Source organism: Rhamphochromis longiceps, linkage group LG17 (assembly GCF_057381845.1).
Source record: "Rhamphochromis longiceps isolate RC_006_pf linkage group LG17, R_longiceps_female_GT1.1, whole genome shotgun sequence".
NCBI classification, from domain to species: domain Eukaryota; kingdom Metazoa; phylum Chordata; class Actinopteri; order Cichliformes; family Cichlidae; genus Rhamphochromis; species Rhamphochromis longiceps.
Genome location: NC_140573.1, coordinates 42,778,837 through 42,800,501, shown reverse-complemented (window position 1 = coordinate 42,800,501; position 21,665 = coordinate 42,778,837). Strand labels below are relative to the sequence as shown.

General features: G+C 43.2%; 1 protein-coding gene across 1 annotated transcript in view; it reads right to left on the bottom strand.

The window, feature by feature from the left end:
• LOC146650304 (pleckstrin homology domain-containing family A member 5-like) overlaps positions 1–16,713 on the bottom strand; it is a 160,744-nt gene extending 144,031 nt beyond the window's left edge. Inside the window, exons 1-3 of the mRNA XM_085386144.1 lie at positions 16,588–16,713; positions 16,385–16,461; positions 15,621–15,678 (exon numbers count right to left, since the gene is read on the bottom strand). Coding sequence (XP_085242270.1) covers positions 15,621–15,678; positions 16,385–16,461; positions 16,588–16,679 — 227 coding nt within the window. The 5' untranslated portion in view covers positions 16,680–16,713. The remainder of the gene's footprint in view (positions 1–15,620; positions 15,679–16,384; positions 16,462–16,587) is intronic.
• Positions 16,714–21,665: the final 4,952 nt, after the last annotated feature.

Sequence of the window (21,665 nt, the reverse complement as noted above, 5' to 3'; positions counted from 1 at the left end):
CTTTCTATTAAGGTATTCCTGTAAGTGACATGAACATGTGGCAGGACTGTGCAACAATGCAAACAAACAACACGGTTAATTGACAAACCCAACTAGCTGCTGTATCAACACTTCTGCAAACAAAGCGCTCCCCGTCGATCTATCAGGAAGCTTTTTTCCTCCGGCTCTGATATTCTTTTGTACTCGTACAAACGTGCGAGCCACATGAAAACATTTCTTACTTTAAGTAAAGGCACAAAAATACTACAGAGAGTATCTTCAGGATAGAGAAAGGCAGTAGGACTCCTCATAACACTCATACCCACACATATGCAGGGGAGTACTTGTTAAACTGTGTACCAGGTCTCTGGCAAGGACACTCTATCATGTGACAGTCTGTAATGTCATTATTTGGGGTGACAGATGTGTTTGAATACTGAGAAGCGTGGTGCTTAAAAGTCTGGTGACAACAGTGTCCGCACCAAGGTTAAAAGCAGCAACTACACAGACGCTCTGTGTAGCCAACCAGCCCTGTGACCTGCCTGCACAGGAGGACAGGACAAAAATAACAACAAGCCATGAAAACCAGCAAAGGGGAAAACAGCACCGACTCCCAGACAGATACGAGACGAACGCCACAGTAAGACTCTTCAGTGTGTTTCCTGAGGCCGCTCTGACCTCACTTCCTGAGGCTCAGCAGGAACAAGACGATAAACGTACGCAGCACTGCATCAGGCAGCTTTAAGCTAATCATTTCTAATAGTACTACCACTAACACTAGGAATTAAAGGGAATATACTGGCAGCTGCCCGTGCTGCTCCTCCTGCTCTCAAGTTATCATAGTTAGAAGACTTTCAGAAAACTTGACCTTTGACCTTGAGCCCGAGGTCACTGAAATACATCCATGGTATCAATTTCAAACTACTATCTGCCCTCGTTCTGCCTGAATGCCCGACAGGGCAACGACAATACTGCGAAAAACTGCTAAAGACATTATGACAGGCTGAACTGGCCACTCAGCAAAAACTTAATGAAAACGTGTTGGAAAGCTGTAGATCTGATGGAGAACAGCACGAGTTCAAATGTGAAAGCTGTCTTTGATTCCAAATCTCTGCAAACAAACCAGCAGATGAGACTTAACCTCGTGAACCACATCGCTGACATGTGTTCAAATTAGTTACGATTAGTTTTCTCAGTCGCACGTTTTTAGTCCTGCATATGCAAACCTTTTCTTTTGTGACGTAGCCATAGGAAAATCTAACTCATAAAAGGTTCCAAAAAGACGCTAATTACTGGTTTATTCTTGCGAGCGCTGGAAGTCAAAAGGAAATATCAACCCTGCTAAATCTATTCTGAACAGGAGGATAATCCTTGGCTGAGAGCGCACACTCTGTGACACTTTTCCAAACACTTATTTTAGTAGATGACAAAACACTTTCATTCTTCAGTTACGGAGAACATGAGCAGCACTGAGCTGAGTGATGGAGCTCTGAAGCTCAAACACAGACCTCCCCCTTCGTGCTGCTCTGAGTCTGCAGAATATTAAAGTTAATTCACACAGGACACTCTTATCAGTCAAGACAGAAAAAAACTTGTGATAAGATAAGAAGAAAACACATCAGAAATTCAATCTTTCAGTTTCTCGATTCCTTCATTGCGATCCTTCTCCCTGCAGCCGTGCACTATTGGGCTTTTACTCGCCCCGCCTTTGTTAAGATCACCGATTGTCTAAGACGAGTCGCTCTTAAGCAAATCATGCGTACGGACAGCTCCAAGTGGAGGTACAACCACGCTTAACAATACACAAACACTTGAAACCATGGGGATGCTAGAAGAGGTCATCTGAATTAGGGCTGGGCCATATCATACCGTTCAAAGTGATACCGGTGTAATGTTGGGCAACGGTAAGAAAATGAAATATGCCGATAGAATAAAACACGCATGTGCAGTGTCTTTGATTTCATACGCACATGGCGGAAAAAGCATGGCGGCGACGCAGAATGAGAAGAGCGAAAGTGGATCGTTGAATGAAACAGATGAACCAGAATTGGTTTGTAAAAATGCTGCAGCTTCACTGGTGTGGAACTGGTTTAGCTTTCATCCGTCAGATACACAACAAAGCACTATTTTTGGTAGCGCATGCTAGCGGGCCGTCGTTATTACCGTGTTGTTTGGAAAATACGGCGCACTTAAAATCAATCCTTTGATTCTTCTGAAAATCGACAGTGTCCTTATAAGCAGGGGTGCACATAAGTGGTCCACAGGTGCACATGCGCTTTCAAAATAAAAGACGCACACCGGATAAGAAGTTAAAACGCGTGTTTGCATACATAAGATTTTCTGGAGGAGGACAGACATTTGTTTAGAACTCTTAAAGATGTCAAAGAAGCTCCTTTAAACAATTACTTTGGTGTTCCTCTACCTCCAAAGAAATGTCAGAAGGAGAGCGAACCACAAAAGAAGCGTGTATTCTCGGGAAAGTGGTTGCAGGAGGTGAGCAAATTATGAACGCACAGAGACAAAAACAGTGCTTTTTATATGGACGAAAACGTGCGTTGCAACGTCTTATCTGGTGCACGTCTTTTATTTTGACAGCGAATGCACACCTGCAGACCACTTATGTGCACCCCTGCTTATAATCCCGTGTGCCTTATGTATGAACTCTGGTTGTGTTTACTGACCTGGAAACTATTTTATGTGCACGGCGCTCGAAAATCTGTCAAATGTTTCAGTACGACTTTGCTAAGCTACGAAGCCGCACCGCTTGATGGATTGTCGGAGCATTACGGCTATCGTAGGCGGAGCCTCGCGGAGTGATACGTACTGTGCTTCAACATAATGTTACCGTATTGTGTGTGTATAACCTCTTTAAGTTCTGTGGATATTATACATGGTTATGCTGAGGATATGTCGGCCAGTTTCCACTGGAAACGCCTTTTGGTTAAACTGTCAGACAGGAATTTGCATTTGCACTGTTACATTTTATAGAACTTTAATGCACATAAAACAGCTGCTTGTTTAAGTGAAAATACATTGATGGGGTGTTTTGCACTAATAAAGTTGAGGACAACCATTGACATTCACACCTATGGGCGATTTAGAGTTACTAGTTAACCTATCCCCACTAACTGCATGTGTTTGGACTGTGGGAGTACCCAAGAGAACGGAGACACGGGGAGAACATGCAAACAGAAAAGTCTTCCCAGGAGCCGAGGCCTCAGCAATGCTGAAATACGTGAGCGTGACATCATTTCAAAGAATGGAATAAAGGCCGCCTACAGCGAAAGAATCCCTTTGGAAACTCCGTCCGGACCTGAGAACTGTTCCTGAAACCTGCTTTTCCCATGTTTCACTTACCCATGTCCCATTGTCTGTGCAAAATAAAAAGAAGAGAGAGGTTCAAAACTTTTGCACAGTACTGTATTTATTCTCAACTATTAACTATTCTCTGTGCATAAACCAAATCTGACCATTACTGCTGAATCTTTCTGTGATATCGTAGAGGACATCAACATAAAAATTAAGTACACTCAAGTAACAATAAATAAATGTTAAAGGTCCACACTGGAAGCAACTGGTGACTAAAGACCAAAGTGAATGACTTTCTGCCACTTCCAGTGGGAACATGGATAAAATATGTGATGGAGACACAAACTGGGTAGGACACAAGATGATGACAATTATTTGTCAAGTTGTTGTTACGAGATAACGAGAGTTTGAGCTTGTTCTGCCCAAGGAAACAGGAAAAAAAGAGCAAAGCCTTACAGCCCAAGCTGATTATTCCATGCTGTGATCAAACAAATAGTTCATTAAAAAAATGAAAAAACAGACTGGAGGGAATCACTCAGAAATTCAGCAACATTTAATACCATGTTGGAGCTCAGGGTGAGCTGCAGATGTGTGTGTGCCAGTGAGTATTATGCAGGGACTGCACAGGAAACAACTCATGAGTAGTTCAGCCCCACCCAGCTAATAACCCTCATGGGAAGTGTTTGACGTAAAGAAAAAAAAACAAGAAAAAACCTAAAAGGAACAGATTTAATCACATTAGACGTCTTTCTGAGAGTGCTGTTATCTTCTTCAATGCCCTATACCAACACAGAGCAGCTACTCGTGAACTACCCGAAAAATAGAGCCTCAAATCAGAAGTACCTGACTCTGTGGTATAATTCTCAAACAGCCTAAAGCAGATGACTCGTAAGCTGGAGAGGAAATGGCGTGTCACAAATTTAGAAGATCATCATTTAGAATGAAGAAATAGTTTGTTGCTTTATAAGAAAGCCCTCCGCAAAGCCAGAACATCTTACTATTCATCACCGATTGAAGTAAGAAAGAACAACCCCAGGTTTCTCTTCAGCTCTGTAGCCAGGCTGACAAACAGTCAGAGCTCAAGCTGGCTGTAGTTACACCTTTACTCAAAAAGCATCTCTAGACCCAGCAGTCTTAGCTAATTATAGGCCAATCTCCAACCTTCCTTTCATATCAAAAATCCTTGAAAGAGTAGTTGTCAAACAGCTAACAGATCATCTGCAGAGGAATGGTTTATTTGAAGAGTTTCAGTCAGGTTTCAGAGCTCATCACAGCACAGAAACAGCTTTAGTGAAGGTTACAAATGATCTTCTTATGGCCTCTGACAGTGGACTCATCTCTGTGCTTGTCCTGCTAGACCTCAGTGCAGCGTTCGATACTGTCGACCATAATATCCTATTCGGTCTTTAAATCTGATGTCAGTACTTGTCTGGGCCCAAACTCCGCTTCAGGTCCCAAAGTCAAACGAACACTGCGACATCAATGAGAGTTAAAAACTGTCTAAATTCTTTCATCTGTAATAAAATGTTCAGTGTTGCTGCTTTACCAGGTGTAACAATTAAGTTTAACATCCAGGCATCCATGAAAACAGGATTTATTAAATTCAACAGAGTTAGAAGTTAGCAGGAAGTTAGCTCGCTAGCTTCCACCTAAACATGATGTAGCATGTTCTGACTGAGAGATTAATGAAAAATTCAAACGTACAGCTCTGCTATCACTTCCAACATAAATGAAGACAGAAAACTAAACAGCAGAGATGTTTGTAGGGTTACTGAAGTTGCACTAGCTGGTATATAATGATGTGCTACGTGATTGCTAGCGACACAGCAATGTTAGCATAGCATAAACAGTGAAGCTGGAGGATGAACGTGTCCCAGTTAGGTAGGTACTAAACAGTACCTGGTACTATCACTGTAATTCATTATTATCAGGAAGTCCTAAAAACTCCCTGAAAAGCCTTCAGCTGATCCAAAATGCTGCAGCAAGAGTCCTGACAGGGACTAGAAAGAGAGAGCAGATTTCTCCTGTTTTGACTTCCTGTTAAATCCAGAATTCAAAATCCTGCTCCTCACATACAAGGTCTTAAATAATCAGGCCCCATCTTATCTTAATGACCTTGTAGTACTATATCACCCTATTAGAGCACTTCGCTCTCGCTCTGCAGGCCTACTTGTTGTTCCTAGAGTATTTAAAAGTAGAATGGGAGGCAGAGCCTTCAGTTTTCAGGCCCCTCTTCTGTGGAACCAGCTTCCAGTTTGGATTCAGGAGACAGACACTATCTCTACTTTCAAGATTAGGCTTCAAACTTTCCTTTTTGCTAAAGCATATAGTTAGGGCTGGACCAGGTGACCCTGAATCCTCCCTTAGTTATGCTGCAATAGACGTAGGCTGCCGGGGGATTCCCATGATGCACTGGGTGTTTCTTCTTCACTCATGTGTTTGTTAATAGACCTCTCTGCATTTAATTACTAGTCAATATTAATCTCTGCCTCTCTTCCACAGCGGGTCTTTGCTTTGTCTTCCTCCCCTCAACTTCCTCTTCCTGTTAAAAGGGAGTTTTTCCTTCCCACTGTCGCCAAAGTGCTTGCTCATAGGGGGTCGTATGATTGTTGGGTTTTTCTCTGTAATACTATAGTGTCTTTACTTTACAATATGAAGTGCCTTGAGGCTGCTGTTGTTGTGGTTTGGTGCTGTATAAATAACACTAAATTGAATTGAACCTGTCCAACACACTGCTCTTTACTGTAAATCCACCAGAGTACAGCTTGCTAACCTGTTCATCCTGCAGTAAACAATATTTTACAGACACACTTTTGAACAGAGAGGTCACCAAAGAAGTAACAGTGCTAATGAATGAGATCCCATAACCCAAAGTCATGAGCATGAAGCCCTCAGTTTCTGTTCCTCTCACCTGCATAAACTTAAAAGGTATTTTTGTTGCTACAGACATTTTAATTACGCTTCTCTCCTTCACTCAGACGCTATCAGATCCCCTTCATGGCCTGTCACCAGTCTTTGTTCCTATTCTTTCATACAAAACATGAAAGCAGCTGTGCTGTAACATCTCACAATGTCTATGTCACTGGCAGACAACAGGGACCGTACACATTTCATGTCGTGACAGAAGTTTACTTAAGCACTTGTTGGCAGTAGCAATACAGCCCCATTAATTTTACAAACTTAGTTAGTACACAACTTCTCATTCGTATCATAAAATCACTCAGCCGTGACCTTTTCTGGACTGCAGATCTGGCGTACCGGGCATTTGCTCATTGCATGCACTTGTGGCCGATATACTTTTGGTTTTTTCCTTGTCGATATAATTTTAGAAGCTATAGGCCGGCTTGAAAGTCCACTTTGCATCGGCCCTACAAGTACCGGCACAAGCCATTTGTTAATTTTTCATTACTGACATTGTATTGGCCAATCTAATCTCTCAACACAACCGACCTACCTTACGTTCGCTGTGCTCTCATGCACCTCGTTGAACAGAAGAAGTGATGGAGACGGACAGCTTGCTCAGCTCTAACATCGCATTGAGGAATCGCACAAATCAAGTGGACCGTCTGACCAATCGTGGTGGACCAAAACTTGCTGATGGCTAAAATGGAAAATGTAATTACTACATCTATTAATCTCTGTAATATAATATTAACTATGATAAACAACAAAACTATATGGAAAACAGATTTTTCTTCCAACAGTGTGTTTATTTATCTTCAAACATAACACCTGTACACGACCACTAAAACGTAAACAAGATGCTGAACTTACACTACAAACTACACATACTGCAATAGTGCATATATCACCATAAAGGGAGGGGGGGCTGTGTGCGACTCCCACCATATATGACTCACACTCGCAGGTTACACGTACATTAGAAAGTAGTCATTCAATACCAAGCAATAAACATCATCCCCAAATTTTCCACCAGCCGGGGCAAGTCTCCCCTGCGTGGTGATCTTTTCTAAGCTCAGAGTTGATGTTAATTCTGAAATCCATTCTATCCTTGGTCGATCCACCTCTTTCCAAGCAACTGCAATCACTCTGTTGGCCACCAGCAGCCCTTATGTGACAGCTGGATAAATAACCAGCAGAAAAAGTTTTGGTTCTAAATGCATCTCTAATATTTCTTATTAATATGAATATTTCTCCTGTAAGTCCTCTCTCCAGAACTCGAGCTTCTTTGCTGACGTTTCTGGAGAGGCAGCCACCAGTTCATTATACATTTTAGAAATCAGGCCCCTTCCCTGACAATCTTTCACCATCATTTCTTCGAGTTGATGGGCCAGAAATGGACAAGGACTAGTTTTGCTGTGTTCTAATAAAATCTCTCATTTGTAAATATCAAAAAAAAACTTGCTGTGGGCAACAATTTCATCAAAGGACAACAAGTGTTTGTCTGGATTGTGGAAAACTGAGACGACTGGTCTTTGTTTGTTTGGGTTTTTTGCAACACAGAAGAGAACCTTAAAACATTTGTCATATACTTTACAGTAATGTTCAATATTCTTTGCTCATATTAAATGTTTTAATAAGTAAATATTTTGCCCCAACAGTTCAGCCAATAAAAGGCTTTCCTTAGGCACATTTTGTGTGCAGTTTGCAGTCGATGCAAAAACTGAAAGCTTGCTGGTGTCAAACAGAAAAGCAGCCCTACTGCTTACTCAAACCACACACACTCTTTTCTCACATAATTGTGAAAAACTGGTTCTGCACACATTAACGCGTCGCAGCCGTTAGATTCCTCTAACAGGTGGAAATGACTCGTGGGAACACAACCTGTAAGCTGCCAGGACCAAACAGCAAACTCAATGAATAAACATAATATCTCACTGATTAAAAACAACAACAACAACCCAGTAGCATGGCTACTCATTAGGACACAGTCCAGCTTGTTTGTTACACTTAATTTGCACTTTAATCACACACAAGTCCAAACCTGTGTCGCCTACACGCTGAGAACGGCACATGTTCACTGTCTTATTGAAAGTCATGAACTTTTACTTAGAATAAGCTGCTGCATGCATGAAGTTGTGTTTTCTGGTGGGAGAGCAGCAGGGAAGATTAGTTTGTGTTACTCTGTTTATTTTGTATCCTTCCCAAAGCACTGATCCTCTGCCAAGTCAAACCAACAACACACAGACATAGTAGAGGGAAAGAGAGAGGATCAGGAAAGGAGGAGGAAACTGGCAGCAACAGTGGCCAGACATAACTACGACACCGTGATGTCAGCTCCAGGTTAGACTCTCCGATTCTCTTTCATTCAGTTCCTCCATCCTGTCCTACCCTAATGTTTATCTCTGTAAAATGCGGAAAGATTTGACTACCGACAGTAAACACAAGTGCATCTGATGTTTCCACTGATTACTATTGACTAAACTTGACTAAACACACAGACATTTAGAGACAACAGGCCCTCGTAATCATTTCTATTAGTTCTTTGACGTTTGCCTGCAGGTGCATGTGAAGTTGGTCCAATGTAATGTAAAGTCTCTATGGATGAGCACATGAATGTCTGCTCAGAGACTGATGCCAACTACATTTACATGAGCCAGGCTCATTGCTCTACCTGCACACTCGCCTTATTCACCCATTCATATGTGCACTTTTTTCTTCCTAAATGATTTCTAACATTCATACACGCCAATGGATGCAGCTTGGGCACATGGACGTAGAAATTTCTAAACAGAAATCTCCGGCAAACAAACAACCAGTTCATGTCTCTAATTGCCTTTCCCGTTTTGGAACAAACTCTTATTTGTGATTCCATTTTGAGATATGAAGTTACAGACAGCAGCAACCACAGTGAATTATCTTCCAGCGAAACGTGAAAGGATGATGGTAAATTCCATACAATTACAGTTCACGTCGGCAGTAACGACACCTGATACATTAAAATAGTTAAATCGTTTTGTGAATTTGCTAAAACAATGTCTTACTGTACTATTCTCTGAACCCTCTCCAGTCTGACCAGCAGTGACATGTTAGCCTCATGTTCTCCTTAAACTGCTGTCCAAAAAAATGATGTGGGCTGTATAAATACTTGGAAGAATTTCTGGTCTTGTTGGGAGAGACAGGGTCTATCCCACTTTGGATGGAGCGGCTCTCATTTCTATAAATGTTATCCCCCCAAAACCACATCCCCTTAGAGACTGTGTTTTCTCCAAAAATCAACAAAAAGAAATTTAAACACTAAAATCACAACAAAAGAAAAATATAGTGTCCACAACTGTACCAAGGAGTAAAACAGTGACATGTGGATTATATGTTAGGTCTGACTCCTGGAAGTCTCTGTTAGTACATGAATTAATAATTAATAAACTGGTTTACTCTGCCTTAGTGAAACCTGGAAGATTATGTTTGAATGAGTCAACACTCCCAACTCATGCTAAAGTCAGAATCCTCGAAGCACAGGGGAGCTTTCAAGAGGAGCTTTCACTCCAGCTTAATAATCAACCAAAGACCCAGACAGAACTGTAGTTCATTTGAAACCCTGATGCTTAGTCTTGTGGTATGGAGGGCCTCGAGTGCCAAAATGAAATAAACATATATTTAATTATTAAGACATTTAATTAATTATTTATATATTTCATTAATCAACTGTTTGAAAGCTTGAGTTTTCAGTTGCAACATCTCTCTGTGTGCGTCTGTGTGTCTCTGACCTTCTGTGCTAATCATCATTACGATGGAGGTAAAAACCCACATGATCGCACTCGTCTGTTCAGCCAAGCCGACGACCGCGATGCAATGCACAAAATTACAAAAATAAGAGCTGTGCGACTGGCCGACATGCCACAAAGATTGTATCTCATGACACAGAATGTGATATGTCAACACGCACCACCCACGACACAAGTGAAGCAGCAAGCATAAAAACGCCGTAAGGAACGACGACGGACACGACAGTGGAGAAAATGAACTGAATCCGTTTTTAATAGGTTTGATTCATCCCCTGCACCCCTTCCTACTGCTACACCCACCACCACCATCTGGGCACCTGGGGGACTGCTCGGGCTTTGGCGTTGACATAACGCCGCAATGCATTGTGGGAGCGCGGCGCCATTTGAGAAGGCCACGAATCAAAACAAACACACTGTGTTGGAAGGACGACTGCCAGAACCATGCTTAAAATCAGCTCAAAAGTCAAAGGACTGTATCGAGACCGGTTGTGCCCGGACACCAAGAGACGGTACTTGGAAAAAATAGCGTGCATTGGTAATGTGGACCCGTTTTTCTCTCAGCTGCAGACTTGCTGGTGTTTAAGGGTTTGAGAGTAAAGATTAGACAGAAAAACAATCTTTAAAAAAAAGACGTGCTTGCACTCACACATGCTATGCATAATTACAACATTTCACAATTTATAGAAGTGCAAAAATCTCTCTAAGATTGCAGTAGCAAAGTGGGAGACAAACAGGAGAAGGGGATGAACGAACTCACCACACACAGGATAGCTGACTGTGAGCGCACACCATCCTCAACAGGTTTCCATTTATTTTGCAATTTTCCAGTAAGATCATGCTGTAAAACTAGTTCCACAAGATGATGAATGACCTCTTTTTACTTTCAAAGAGACATGAGGGGTACTTCACAGAGTCTGACCTACATCGATGCATCCACACAGTGTCCATGGTTACCAGGATTGCTGCAGATGCACTAAAATACTGTGAATTAAACTCGCACTGCAAAAACCTAATGGTGACATGAGTGTCCAGGTTATTCATTACGACTGAACGGTATAATTTGGTGAAATTATACTTTAGAAGTATCATAGAATTCAGCTGAAGGTGGCGGGCCCCAGAGGTGGCAGGCCCCAGAGGTGACGGGCCCCAGAGGTGGCAGGCCCCAGAGGTGACGGGCCCCAGAGGTGGCGGGCCCCAGAGGTGACGGGCCCCCGAGCCCGCAAGCTGTGTCCTCCCGTCCTCGGAAATCTGGACTTGTGTGGACTTTCCACGCAGGAACAAACAAGGATTTAAGCACAAACTCCACTATGTTGCTGTATTTTTCCTGAAAGACCTCAGTGCAGCACCCAGTAGGGAGGGTTGCTGTAGCCCAGGAGGTCGAGTAGGTCATCTGCTGACTGAAAGGTTGGTGGTTTGATGCCCGGCTGCTCCAGTCTACAAGCCAAATATCCTTGAGCAAATTGCTCTCCGACGCATCCACTGGAGTACGAGTGTGTTAGATAGAAAGCACTCACATAGAAAACGTAGCCCTTTTCCATTAGTACCAGCATGACAGTTTTCAATTAGGCGATAGTACCAGGTACTATTTAGTACCAGGTACTATTTAGTACCTACCTAACTGGGACACGTTCATCCTCCACCTTCACTGTGCTGATGCTATGCTAACATTGCTGTGTCACTAGCAATCACGTAGCACATCATTATATACCAGCTAGTGCAACTTCAGTAACCCTACAAACATCACTGCTGTTTAGTTTTCTGTCTTCATTTATGTTGGAAGTGATAGCAGAGCTGTACGTTTGAATTTTTCATTAATCTCTCAGTCAGAACATGCTACATCATGTTTAGGTGGAAGCTAGCGAGCTAACTTCCTGCTAACTTCTAACTCCGTTGAATTTAATAAATCCTGTTTTCATGGATGCCTGGATGTTAAACTTAATTGTTACACCTGGTAAAGCAGCAACACTGAACATTTTATTACAGATGAAAGAATTTAGACAGTTTTTAACTCTCATTGATGTCGCAGTGTTCGTTTGACTTTGGGACCTGAAGCGGAGTTTGGGCCCAGACAAGTACTGACATCAGATTTAAAGACCGAATAGGATATTATGGTCGACAGTATCGAACGCTGCACTGAGGTCTAGCAGGACAAGCACAGAGATGAGTCCACTGTCAGAGGCCATAAGAAGATCATTTGTAACCTTCACTAAAGCTGTTTCTGTGCTGTGATGAGCTCTGAAACCTGACTGAAACTCTTCAAATAAACCTCTGCAGATGATCTGTTAGCTGTTTGACAACTACTCTTTCAAGGATGTTTGATATGAAAGGAAGGTTGGAGATTGGCCTATAATTAGCTAAGACTGCTGGGTCTAGAGATGCTTTTTGAGTAAAGGTGTAACTACAGCCAGCTTGAAGGCCTGTGGTACATAGCTGATTAATAAAGATATTTACAGTGTAGTACTGTCCATTTAGTTTTGTAGCATTTGACTGAGTCTGAGCAGAGAGTAAAGCCAGAGGCTTGCCTCATATTCTGCTCAAGGTTTGCAGACTTTCAGTCATTGTGGTTCTAAACTGTTTGTAGAAAACTCCCCACAATGAAGGTGAAAAAGCCTAAAATAGAAAATAAAGTACAACTTTAAACCTTTACAACATAAAATAACTTAACCTTCTACATAACAAATGTACAGTTTCTGTCATGCACAATATTTAAACATGTACTTATTTACTTATAACCACAAATTTGTGCCTCATCAACGGGGCTGCTAATGACAAGATAAACTTCCACAAGCTCCGCTACAACACTCCCTCCAACCTCCCCGACTGTCGCCAAACTGCACCGACAACAGTTATACAGGAAGTCGTTTCTTCAAAATAATAGCATTACAACTCCAACAGGAAGTTAATCCCAGCTGATAGTACTGCCAAAATAAGATGCAAGTAAGCAAATAAAAGTATTTAGGGTTATTTACACGGGAGGGACTTTGTTTCCAGGCAATCCAACATGTCTCTACCTCAGGCTTAAAGAATTCCTAAGTGAGTTAAATTATAAATATGAGGACATAAACACATTCAAAATGGAAACTTGGAGATTAACCCAAGCAGGAGGTTTCTGACCCTGAAAAGCTCAGCCTGAGGACAAATAACCTACCATCACAAACTCAGGGAGCAGAAATGCCCTTCAACGCCACTGATGAGGCGTGAGCTGCGAGAAAACACTCCCAATAATGGACTAATAGAAAAATGACCGAAGAGGAATTTGAGAGGAATGTGGGGGGGGTTTCAAGAAGTGGTGATGATGCAGTGTCCTTTAGTGTGACTGCTCTGTGTCAAATGCTTCTCATTGTATTCAAGCCTGTGAATGTGGCAGCATGAATGTTCGCCTTCAGCCGAGCACGCCACTTCGAGGACAGCACAGAAGTTGCTTTTTATGGCCTAATATCCAAATGAGCTTTTCCACCTGTAATCACTACTTATTTTGTCCTCTAACAAAACAAACAAAAAAATAAATCACACTGTTGAGTTATCAGAGCACCCACCAGCTAGACGGGCTACTTACGATTTGCCAATACCTTACTTCACATTTGAACTGGCATCATTCAGTCTCCAGAGATGACCGACTTTGACCACTTTGCCTCCTCCTGTCACCTGCTCAGTACGGCTATATCGGTACACACAATTTGCTGCATTGTCCTGGTAACTAAATCTTCAGTGTTTGTTTCAATAAAGCATAGCGTGACCTAAGCTAAGCTGGGGCAGTCCTTAATTAGTATACATAATTGGACAGATCTCAGCCAAACAGGTAAAACAATAGTAAGTTACACCATTTGCTTCATTCTTTAATCTTTTTTTAAACTTGTTTATAGTTTACAATTAGGTTAAGTTATTCAATGCAACTGTATGTATTATTGTAGAGTCTACCTTGCAAAGCAAAGTACCTTGAGGCGACTTGTCATTTGGTGCTGTATAAATAAAATGGAACTGAGGGAAAAAATGCTCCAGCTGTGGTCAACTTTAGCCAGGTGGGCCACGGCATTTATAGGCTGTGAAAAATGCTCCCCACATGGACAGCTTCTTGTTGTGTGCCAAATATGAGAAAGGTAGCTGAAGATATCTGAGTCTGTGTCCCACTGTCCTGAGTTAGTGTCTGTTGATCTCTGGCTGCTCCAGTCTGCATGCCAAATGGGTAAGATATTAACTCCAAGTTGCTCTCCGGTACATCCACTGGAGTGTGTGTGTGAAAGCACGTCAGCAGAAAAAGCATAGAACAAAGTGCTTGTATGATTAGGTGGTGAATGAGGCCAGTTGTATAAAGTGTGTTGAGTGCTCAGGTAGAGTAAAGAACAAGTCCATTTACCATCTTTTTGACTCTTTAGATTGTTTCACTATTTTGCAGATGGTCCAACTGGTGAACGACACAACAGGAGCTAATTCAAACAAAAGATAATACTTAGAGTATGATGGTACCAATGTAGTGATTCCATTACAATGATCAGTAGCACTCGTCACAGCGAGCCATGTTTTAGATAAACACTTTTGGCTGCATGTATCAAACACCAGCTTGAAAAGCTCGATAAGCAAACGAAACGTCAGTAAGTAATCAGAAAACATTAGAGACGTGTGCCCTCCCCAAGAAACAACGAAAGCCAGAATATATGCACGAGTTCTTTTCTTTCCTATCATGTGAAAAACAACTCAAGCACCATCACACACTCATGTCTCTCTGTACTGCCTCTGAATGTGTCCTGATCTAATCCCAGCCTCTTTAAAATGCTCTGGCTGCATTTGCAGTTATCCAACTGTGCAAGCATGTAATGCTTAACACATGCAACTGTGCTTGCAGGTTTACATGTCCATGTGCATGCATTAATACACTGAAGCTGTGTTTGGGTACACTCTGCATGCATGTATACATACAAATGAGCACCAGGTTTGGTCTATTTATAGAATGGCTATATTAGCTCACTGCATGTGTCAGCTGCTGCTTTCAAAATATCCACAGATAGCACCAGCAGCTCCAGTAAAGCTGCACCAGCAGCTCCAGTAAAGCTGCACCAGCAGCTCCAGTAAAAGTCAGTGTGAAAATAGGTGGAAGAAAATCAAAGTGTATCTGTGGTGATCAGAGAGCTGCCAGACAGTCACACCAAAAAACTAACATGTGTGTGCAAAAAGCTCACAGGTTGCTGAAGTTGGTTATAAACCTGGAGTGGGTGCACACATACACAACAGACACACAGCACACCAACAAGTAGAGCCTGTTAAGCAGTGGAGCAGCGTCTGAGTCACCCTTGCTTGTCAAACTTGTGCCTCACTAACAGTACAGACTTGTTCTTGGGTAAATCCCTTCACTGGAGAGAGTGTGTTTATGAGACAGAGGCGAAGAGCTGTTCAGTCACATCAGTTTTCTACATGTGTGGGTAAGGATGTGTGTGCACATTACAGGGCCGCTAAACAGAAGGATTTGGGAATTCCTCCAAAGGAGCAGACAGGCCAAGAGGTGGGAAGAGGGGAGGGAATCTCAGAGCTTACCAAGCACACAAAGCAGCACCCCACTGCCCAAGACAAGCCACCCAACCCGTCTCCATCCCTCTCTGCATCCATCAGTGTCTTCCTATCTATGTTTTTTCCATGCCACACATTCCAACTCACTTGATGAAGCAGCGAGCTCCCTCAAATGTATATCCTTCCTCCCATCCTGTTGGTAAATCTGTGAGGAGAGGGAGGGAAAGAAAAACAACACAAGACAGCAGGAACATAAGGAACGGTGACAGAGACAGCGAATCAAACAGCAACACACTTTTTCTAGCATAATATCTCGTTTGGATTGCGCCCTTTTTAATCAATCCCGCCCCCTCCCTCCTGCAGAATTTATCATTTTGTGTGCGTCTGCCTGCTCAGTATCACGCTGGTGGAATACACCATTGATGTGCATGCACCCAATAAAAACCTCCCCACGGCAGATGTGCAAATTTGGGGGCAATATCGTCTCTGAGCTGACGCACAAGCCGCAGCGCATTGTTCTATAATCGGCCGTGGTGACTGGAAATACTGGGTTTCTGCAGCAAAGCGGGGTATGTATCAAATGTCACTGCAGGGAATCCGCTTGGAAATCGGCAAAAGCCTACGTGACATAACTTTTAAAAAGTGTGTCGCAAAGTGTCCAGGTGGAGTAAGTGGGGTGGGGATGGCGGGGGGACGCCGTGCGCAACGGTCCGACAGCGGAGAGGGGCGACTGTTGCTTTGCTGCAGAGAAGAAATCTACCCCCGTCGTCTTTCACGCTCTCCCCGCAACTTGTCGCCCCTTTTTTCCCACCGTGACGCGCACATAACCTTTTCTAGGCGATGCGTGCGTGCGTGCGTGCGTGCGTGCGCGGATTTTCGCAGGAATGTAGAAAAAACACATCCTGTATTACCTGGGGTTTTTCTGTGCCCCGTGATGACAGCTTCTCCTGTAACTGGATGCAACCAGGTTGTACTCTTTGCTTCTTCGCTGTTGGTGAAAGAAAACGGGGGAGGGAGAGGTGAACAGAGAACCCGAAAAAAAAACCCAAACAAGAATGCGTCGGAGAAAAAAGCAGTAGGTATCCATAAATCCGTGTATCCGCGTCATATTTACTTAATGAAGAATATGCGTCCATCCCGAGTCACCCCATAACTCCAAGAAGAGGGAAGGCAGGAGAGCCAGTCCGGCTGAGGATCCGCCGCCATGTCTAGTTTGGAGCTTTGCTTTACTACGGGTATGGGCTGGAGTGCGCGGCTCCGTGCCAAGCGCGCGCGCACTTCATCCTGTGCGCGCCTCAAGGAAATGCGCGAACGCGCAGAAAAGATAAAGATGCAAGCAACGATTTTGTCACAAGCCTGGGGAACCGATGGGCTCGTTTTTGGCAGCCGTGCGACTAAACTGGTGCCGGTGAACGTTCCAGATAACACGTAGCTTCATCTGTTCCGTACACGAGCTTTTCACAATGCACCAAATAAATTCAGATAATAGTGACACTGTTTCTTCTTCTTTCGTTTCGTATATGATAAACTTTATTTCCACTTAGGTCTGCCCTTCTCTGCAGATCAACACGTTCCCTGTGAATTATTGTTTTTTCACCATTTATATGGTAAATGGGGTTGAACTCATACCAATCAGGCATGATTATAATACTACTGTGAAAGAAGCCAAGGAAAAAGACCGTTTCCATGAAAGGGTGCATATGGTCTGCAGCAACGTTTAGGTAGGTGGTGCATGTAGGGAAATGTTCAAAAAAGGAGTCTGTGGCTGACGGGTGTTCCTGGTTTCTAAAAGGAAATGTTTCCAGTTGAATTGTGACTTGAAGATTGTTTTATTTATTACTAACTAAAGACTTAATAATAAACTCCTTCTTAAATAAGCATAAACGTTCCAAAAAATAAGACATTTATCCAGAACAACCTGTGTACTCCTAACCTCTCCGGCCATGCTCCTCCTCTTCCCAAACCACAAAGGTTTTCCATTGCACTTACATGCTTAAAGTGATGGGCACCTCTTTTGATTCTTATCACAAACAGGGCCATATCATTACCTTACGAAAACATAACCTAAATGTTCAAATGTATTAATCCTGAAAATATCAATTATGTAACTCACAAGCATCTATGAATTACAAACCAAACATGAAATTAATTGTAAATCCAAATATAAAGTAGATATCTGGCGCCTACAGTAATATCCACATGGGTGGCAGGACCCGAGGTTTCCAGAGCATCAGACTGTGTTTCCTAAGCACGTGACACAAGCTCCCGGCCATCCACGTGAAAAAAGCAAACATGATTCATCAGAACAGGCCATCTTCCTCCTTTGCTCGATGGTCCACTTCTGATGCTCATTGTTGTCACAGTCATTATGGGCACACTGACAGGTTTTGGCTGTGCAGCCCCACAAACAAACTGTGATACCCTGTGACACCTTTTTAATCAGAACCAGCACTGAGCTGCAGCAGCAGCTTGTTTCTTCAGCTGGAAAATATGGGCAAACCTTCCCACTGCGTGTGAAATGTAAATCAAAGAAAAATGTAATGATTTGCAAGTCTCATAAATCCATATTTTATTCAAAAAGAGCATATACACCTTATCAAATGTTTGAAATTTGTCACGGCTAAGCCGCAGGTGTGTTTGTGGTGCGGACCCAAATGCAGACACGCAAGAGATGAACAGAGGTTTACACAAAAAGCGAGCCTTTGGTACGGAGATACACAAAAAACAGAAAAACAAGGTGAGGTGAAACTAAACTGAAGCCTAAACTGGGAATGAACCAACTATGAAAACAATGACGTGAGAACATAAGATGGAAACTGGATGGGAGCGTGTAAAACCTTGAACATGAAATCAAATCAAATCACTTTTATTGTCACATGTGCAGGTACACTGGTACATGCGAGTGAAATTCTTGTGTGCGAGCTTCACAAGCAACAGAGGTGTGCAAAGTACAATAACATAAGAACAGGCAAATATACGAATGGCTAAATCTGAGAATTATATGAATAAATATATGTACAATATAAGAGTGTATGCATATTACTGAATGTGTATACTAAATATGTATGTCTACGTGTGTATATATATACAGTGGGGCAAAAAAGTATTTAGTCAGCCACCGATTGTGCAAGTTCCCCCACTTAAAATGATGACAGAGGTCAGTAATTTGCACCAGAGGTACACTTCAACTGTGAGAGACAGAATGTGAAAAAAAATCCATGAATCCACATGGTAGGATTTGTAAAGAATTTATTCGTAAATCAGGGTGGAAAATAAGTATTTGGTCACCTCAAACAAGGAAAATCTCTGGCTCTCACAGACCTGTAACGTCTTCTGTAAGAAGCTTTTCTGTCCCCCACTCGTTACCTGTATGAATGGCACCTGTTTGAACTCATCATCTGTATAAAAGACACCTGTCCACAGCCTCAAACAGTCAGACTCCAAACTCCGCCATGGCCAAGACCAAAGAGCTTTCGAAGGACACCAGGAAAAGTATTGTAGACCTGCACCAGACTGGGAAGAGTGAATCTACAATAGGCAAGCAGCTTGGTGTGAAAAAATCAACTGTGGGAGCAATCATCAGAAAATGGAAGACATACAAGACCACTGATAATCTCCCCGATCTGGGGCTCCACGCAAGATCTCATCCCGTGGGGTCAAAATGATCATGAGAACGGTGAGCAAAGATCCCAGAACCACACGGGGGGACCTGGTGAATGACCTGCAGAGAGCTGGGACCAAAGTAACAAAGGTCACCATCAGTAACACACTACAACGGCAGGGAATCAAATCCCGCAGTGCCAGACGTGTTCCGCTGCTGAAGCCAGTGCATGTCCAGGCCCGTCTGAAGTTTGCCAGAGAGCACATGGATGATACAGCAGAGGATTGGGAGAATGTCATGTGGTCAGATGAAACCAAAGTAGAACTTTTTGGTATAAACTCAACTCGTCGTGTTTGGAGGAAGAAGAATACTGAGTTGCATCCCAAGAACACCATACCTACTGTGAAGCATGGGGGTGGAAACATCATGCTATGGGGCTGTTTTTCTGCCAAGGGGACAGGACGACTGATCCGTGTTAAGGACAGAATGAATGGGGCCATGTATCGTGAGATTTTGAGCCAAAACCTCCTTCCATCAGTGAGAACTTTGAAGATGAAACGAGGCTGGGTCTTCCAACATGACAATGATCCAAAACACACCGCCCGGGCAACAAAGGAGTGGCTCCGTAAGAAGCATTTGAAAGTCCTGGAGTGGCCTAGCCAGTCTCCAGACCTCAACCCCATAGAAAATCTGTGGCGGGAGTTGAAAGTCCGTGTTGCTCGGCGACAGCCCCAAAACATCACTGCTCTCGAGAAGATCTGCATGGAGGAATGGGCCAAAATACCAGCTACTGTGTGTGCAAACCTGGTAAAGACCTATAGTAAACGTTTGACCTCTGTTATTGCCAACAAAGGTTATGTTACAAAGTATTGAGTTGTATTTTTGTTATTGACCAAATACTTATTTTCCACCCTGATTTACCAATAAATTCTTTACAAATCCTACCATGTGGATTCATGGATTTTTTTTTCACATTCTGTCTCTCACAGTTGAAGTGTACCTCTGGTGCAAATTACTGACCTCTGTCATCATTTTAGGTGGGGGAACTTGCACAATCGGTGGCTGACTAAATACTTTTTTGCCCCACTGTATGTGTGTGTGTGTGTGTGTGTGTGTGTGTGTGTGTGTGTGTGTGTGTGTGTGTGTGTGTGCGCACATATTTTACAAATTAAATAGAGTAAAAATAAAATAAATATGTAAAATATACAGAGGTTGGTAGTTGGATATTGTGCAAAACAGTGGCATTTATATACAGTGTGGAGTGCATAATGTTGAAGTTCCAGTAGTGAAGCTGAGGTGTCTATGACGTGTTCAGCAGTCTGATGGCCTGGTGGAAGAAGCTGTCTCTCAGTCTGCTGGTACGGGACCGGATGCTGCAGAACCTCCTTCCTGATGGAAGCAGTCTGAACAGTTTATGGCTGGGGTGACTGGAGTCCTTGATGATCCTCCCCGCTTTCCTCAGGCACCGCTTCCTGTAGATGTCCTGGAGGGAGGGAAGCTCACCTCCAATTATCCGTTCAGAGCACCGCACTACTCGCTGGAGAGCTTTGCAGTTGTAGGCGGTGCTGTTGCCATACCAGGTGGTGATGCATCCAGTGAGGATGCTCTCAATGGCACAGTGATAGAAGGTCCTGAGGATGCGGGGGCTCATGCCGAATCTTTTCAGTCTCCTGAGAAAGAAGAGGCGCTGCTGCGCCTTCTTCACTGTTTTGTTTGTGTGTACTGACCACGTAAGATCCTCAGCCAGATGTACTCCAAGGAACCGGAAGCTGCTCACTCTCTCCACAGCAGCGCCGTTGATGGTGATGGGGGTGTGTACTTCTCTGCACCTCCGGAAGTCCACTATCAACTCCTTTGTCTTTGCGACGTTGAGGGTGAGATGGTTGTCTTGACACCAGTGGGTCAGGGCGCTGACCTCCTCCCTGTAAGCCGTCTCATCACCGTTGGTGATAAGACCCACCACTGTAGTGTCGTCCGCAAACTTCACAATGATGTTGGAGCTGTTAGTGGCTGTGCAGTCGTAGGTGTAGAGTGAGTACAGGAGAGGGCTCAGTACACACCCCTGTGGAGCACCAGTGTTCAGTGTGACGGGGGATGAGGTGATGCTGCCCAGTCTGACCACCTGGCGTCTGTCAGACAGGAAGCTAATGACCTTGTAGTACCATATCACCCTATTAGAGCACTTCGCTCTCGCTCTGCAGGCCTACTTGTTGTTCCTAGAGTATTTAAAAGTAGAATGGGAGGCAGAGCCTTCAGTTTTCAGGCCCCTCTTCTGTGGAACCAGCTTCCAGTTTGGATTCAGGAGACAGACACTCTCTACTTTCAAGATTAGGCTTCAAACTTTCCTTTTTGCTAAAGCATATAGTTAGGGCTGGACCAGGTGACCCTGAATCCTCCCTTAGTTATGCTGCCGAAGGTTCTTCCTGTTAAAAGGAAGTTTTTCCTTCCCTGTCACGGTCCTGAATCGGTGACCCAGCGCTTTGAGTTTATTATTATTACTTTCTACTTCATGTTTCTTATCCTTACCTGTGTCTTCCCTCTGTGCTCTGTTCGGGTCCCTGAGTTTTGTGTTGTAAAATAATCTGTGTGTT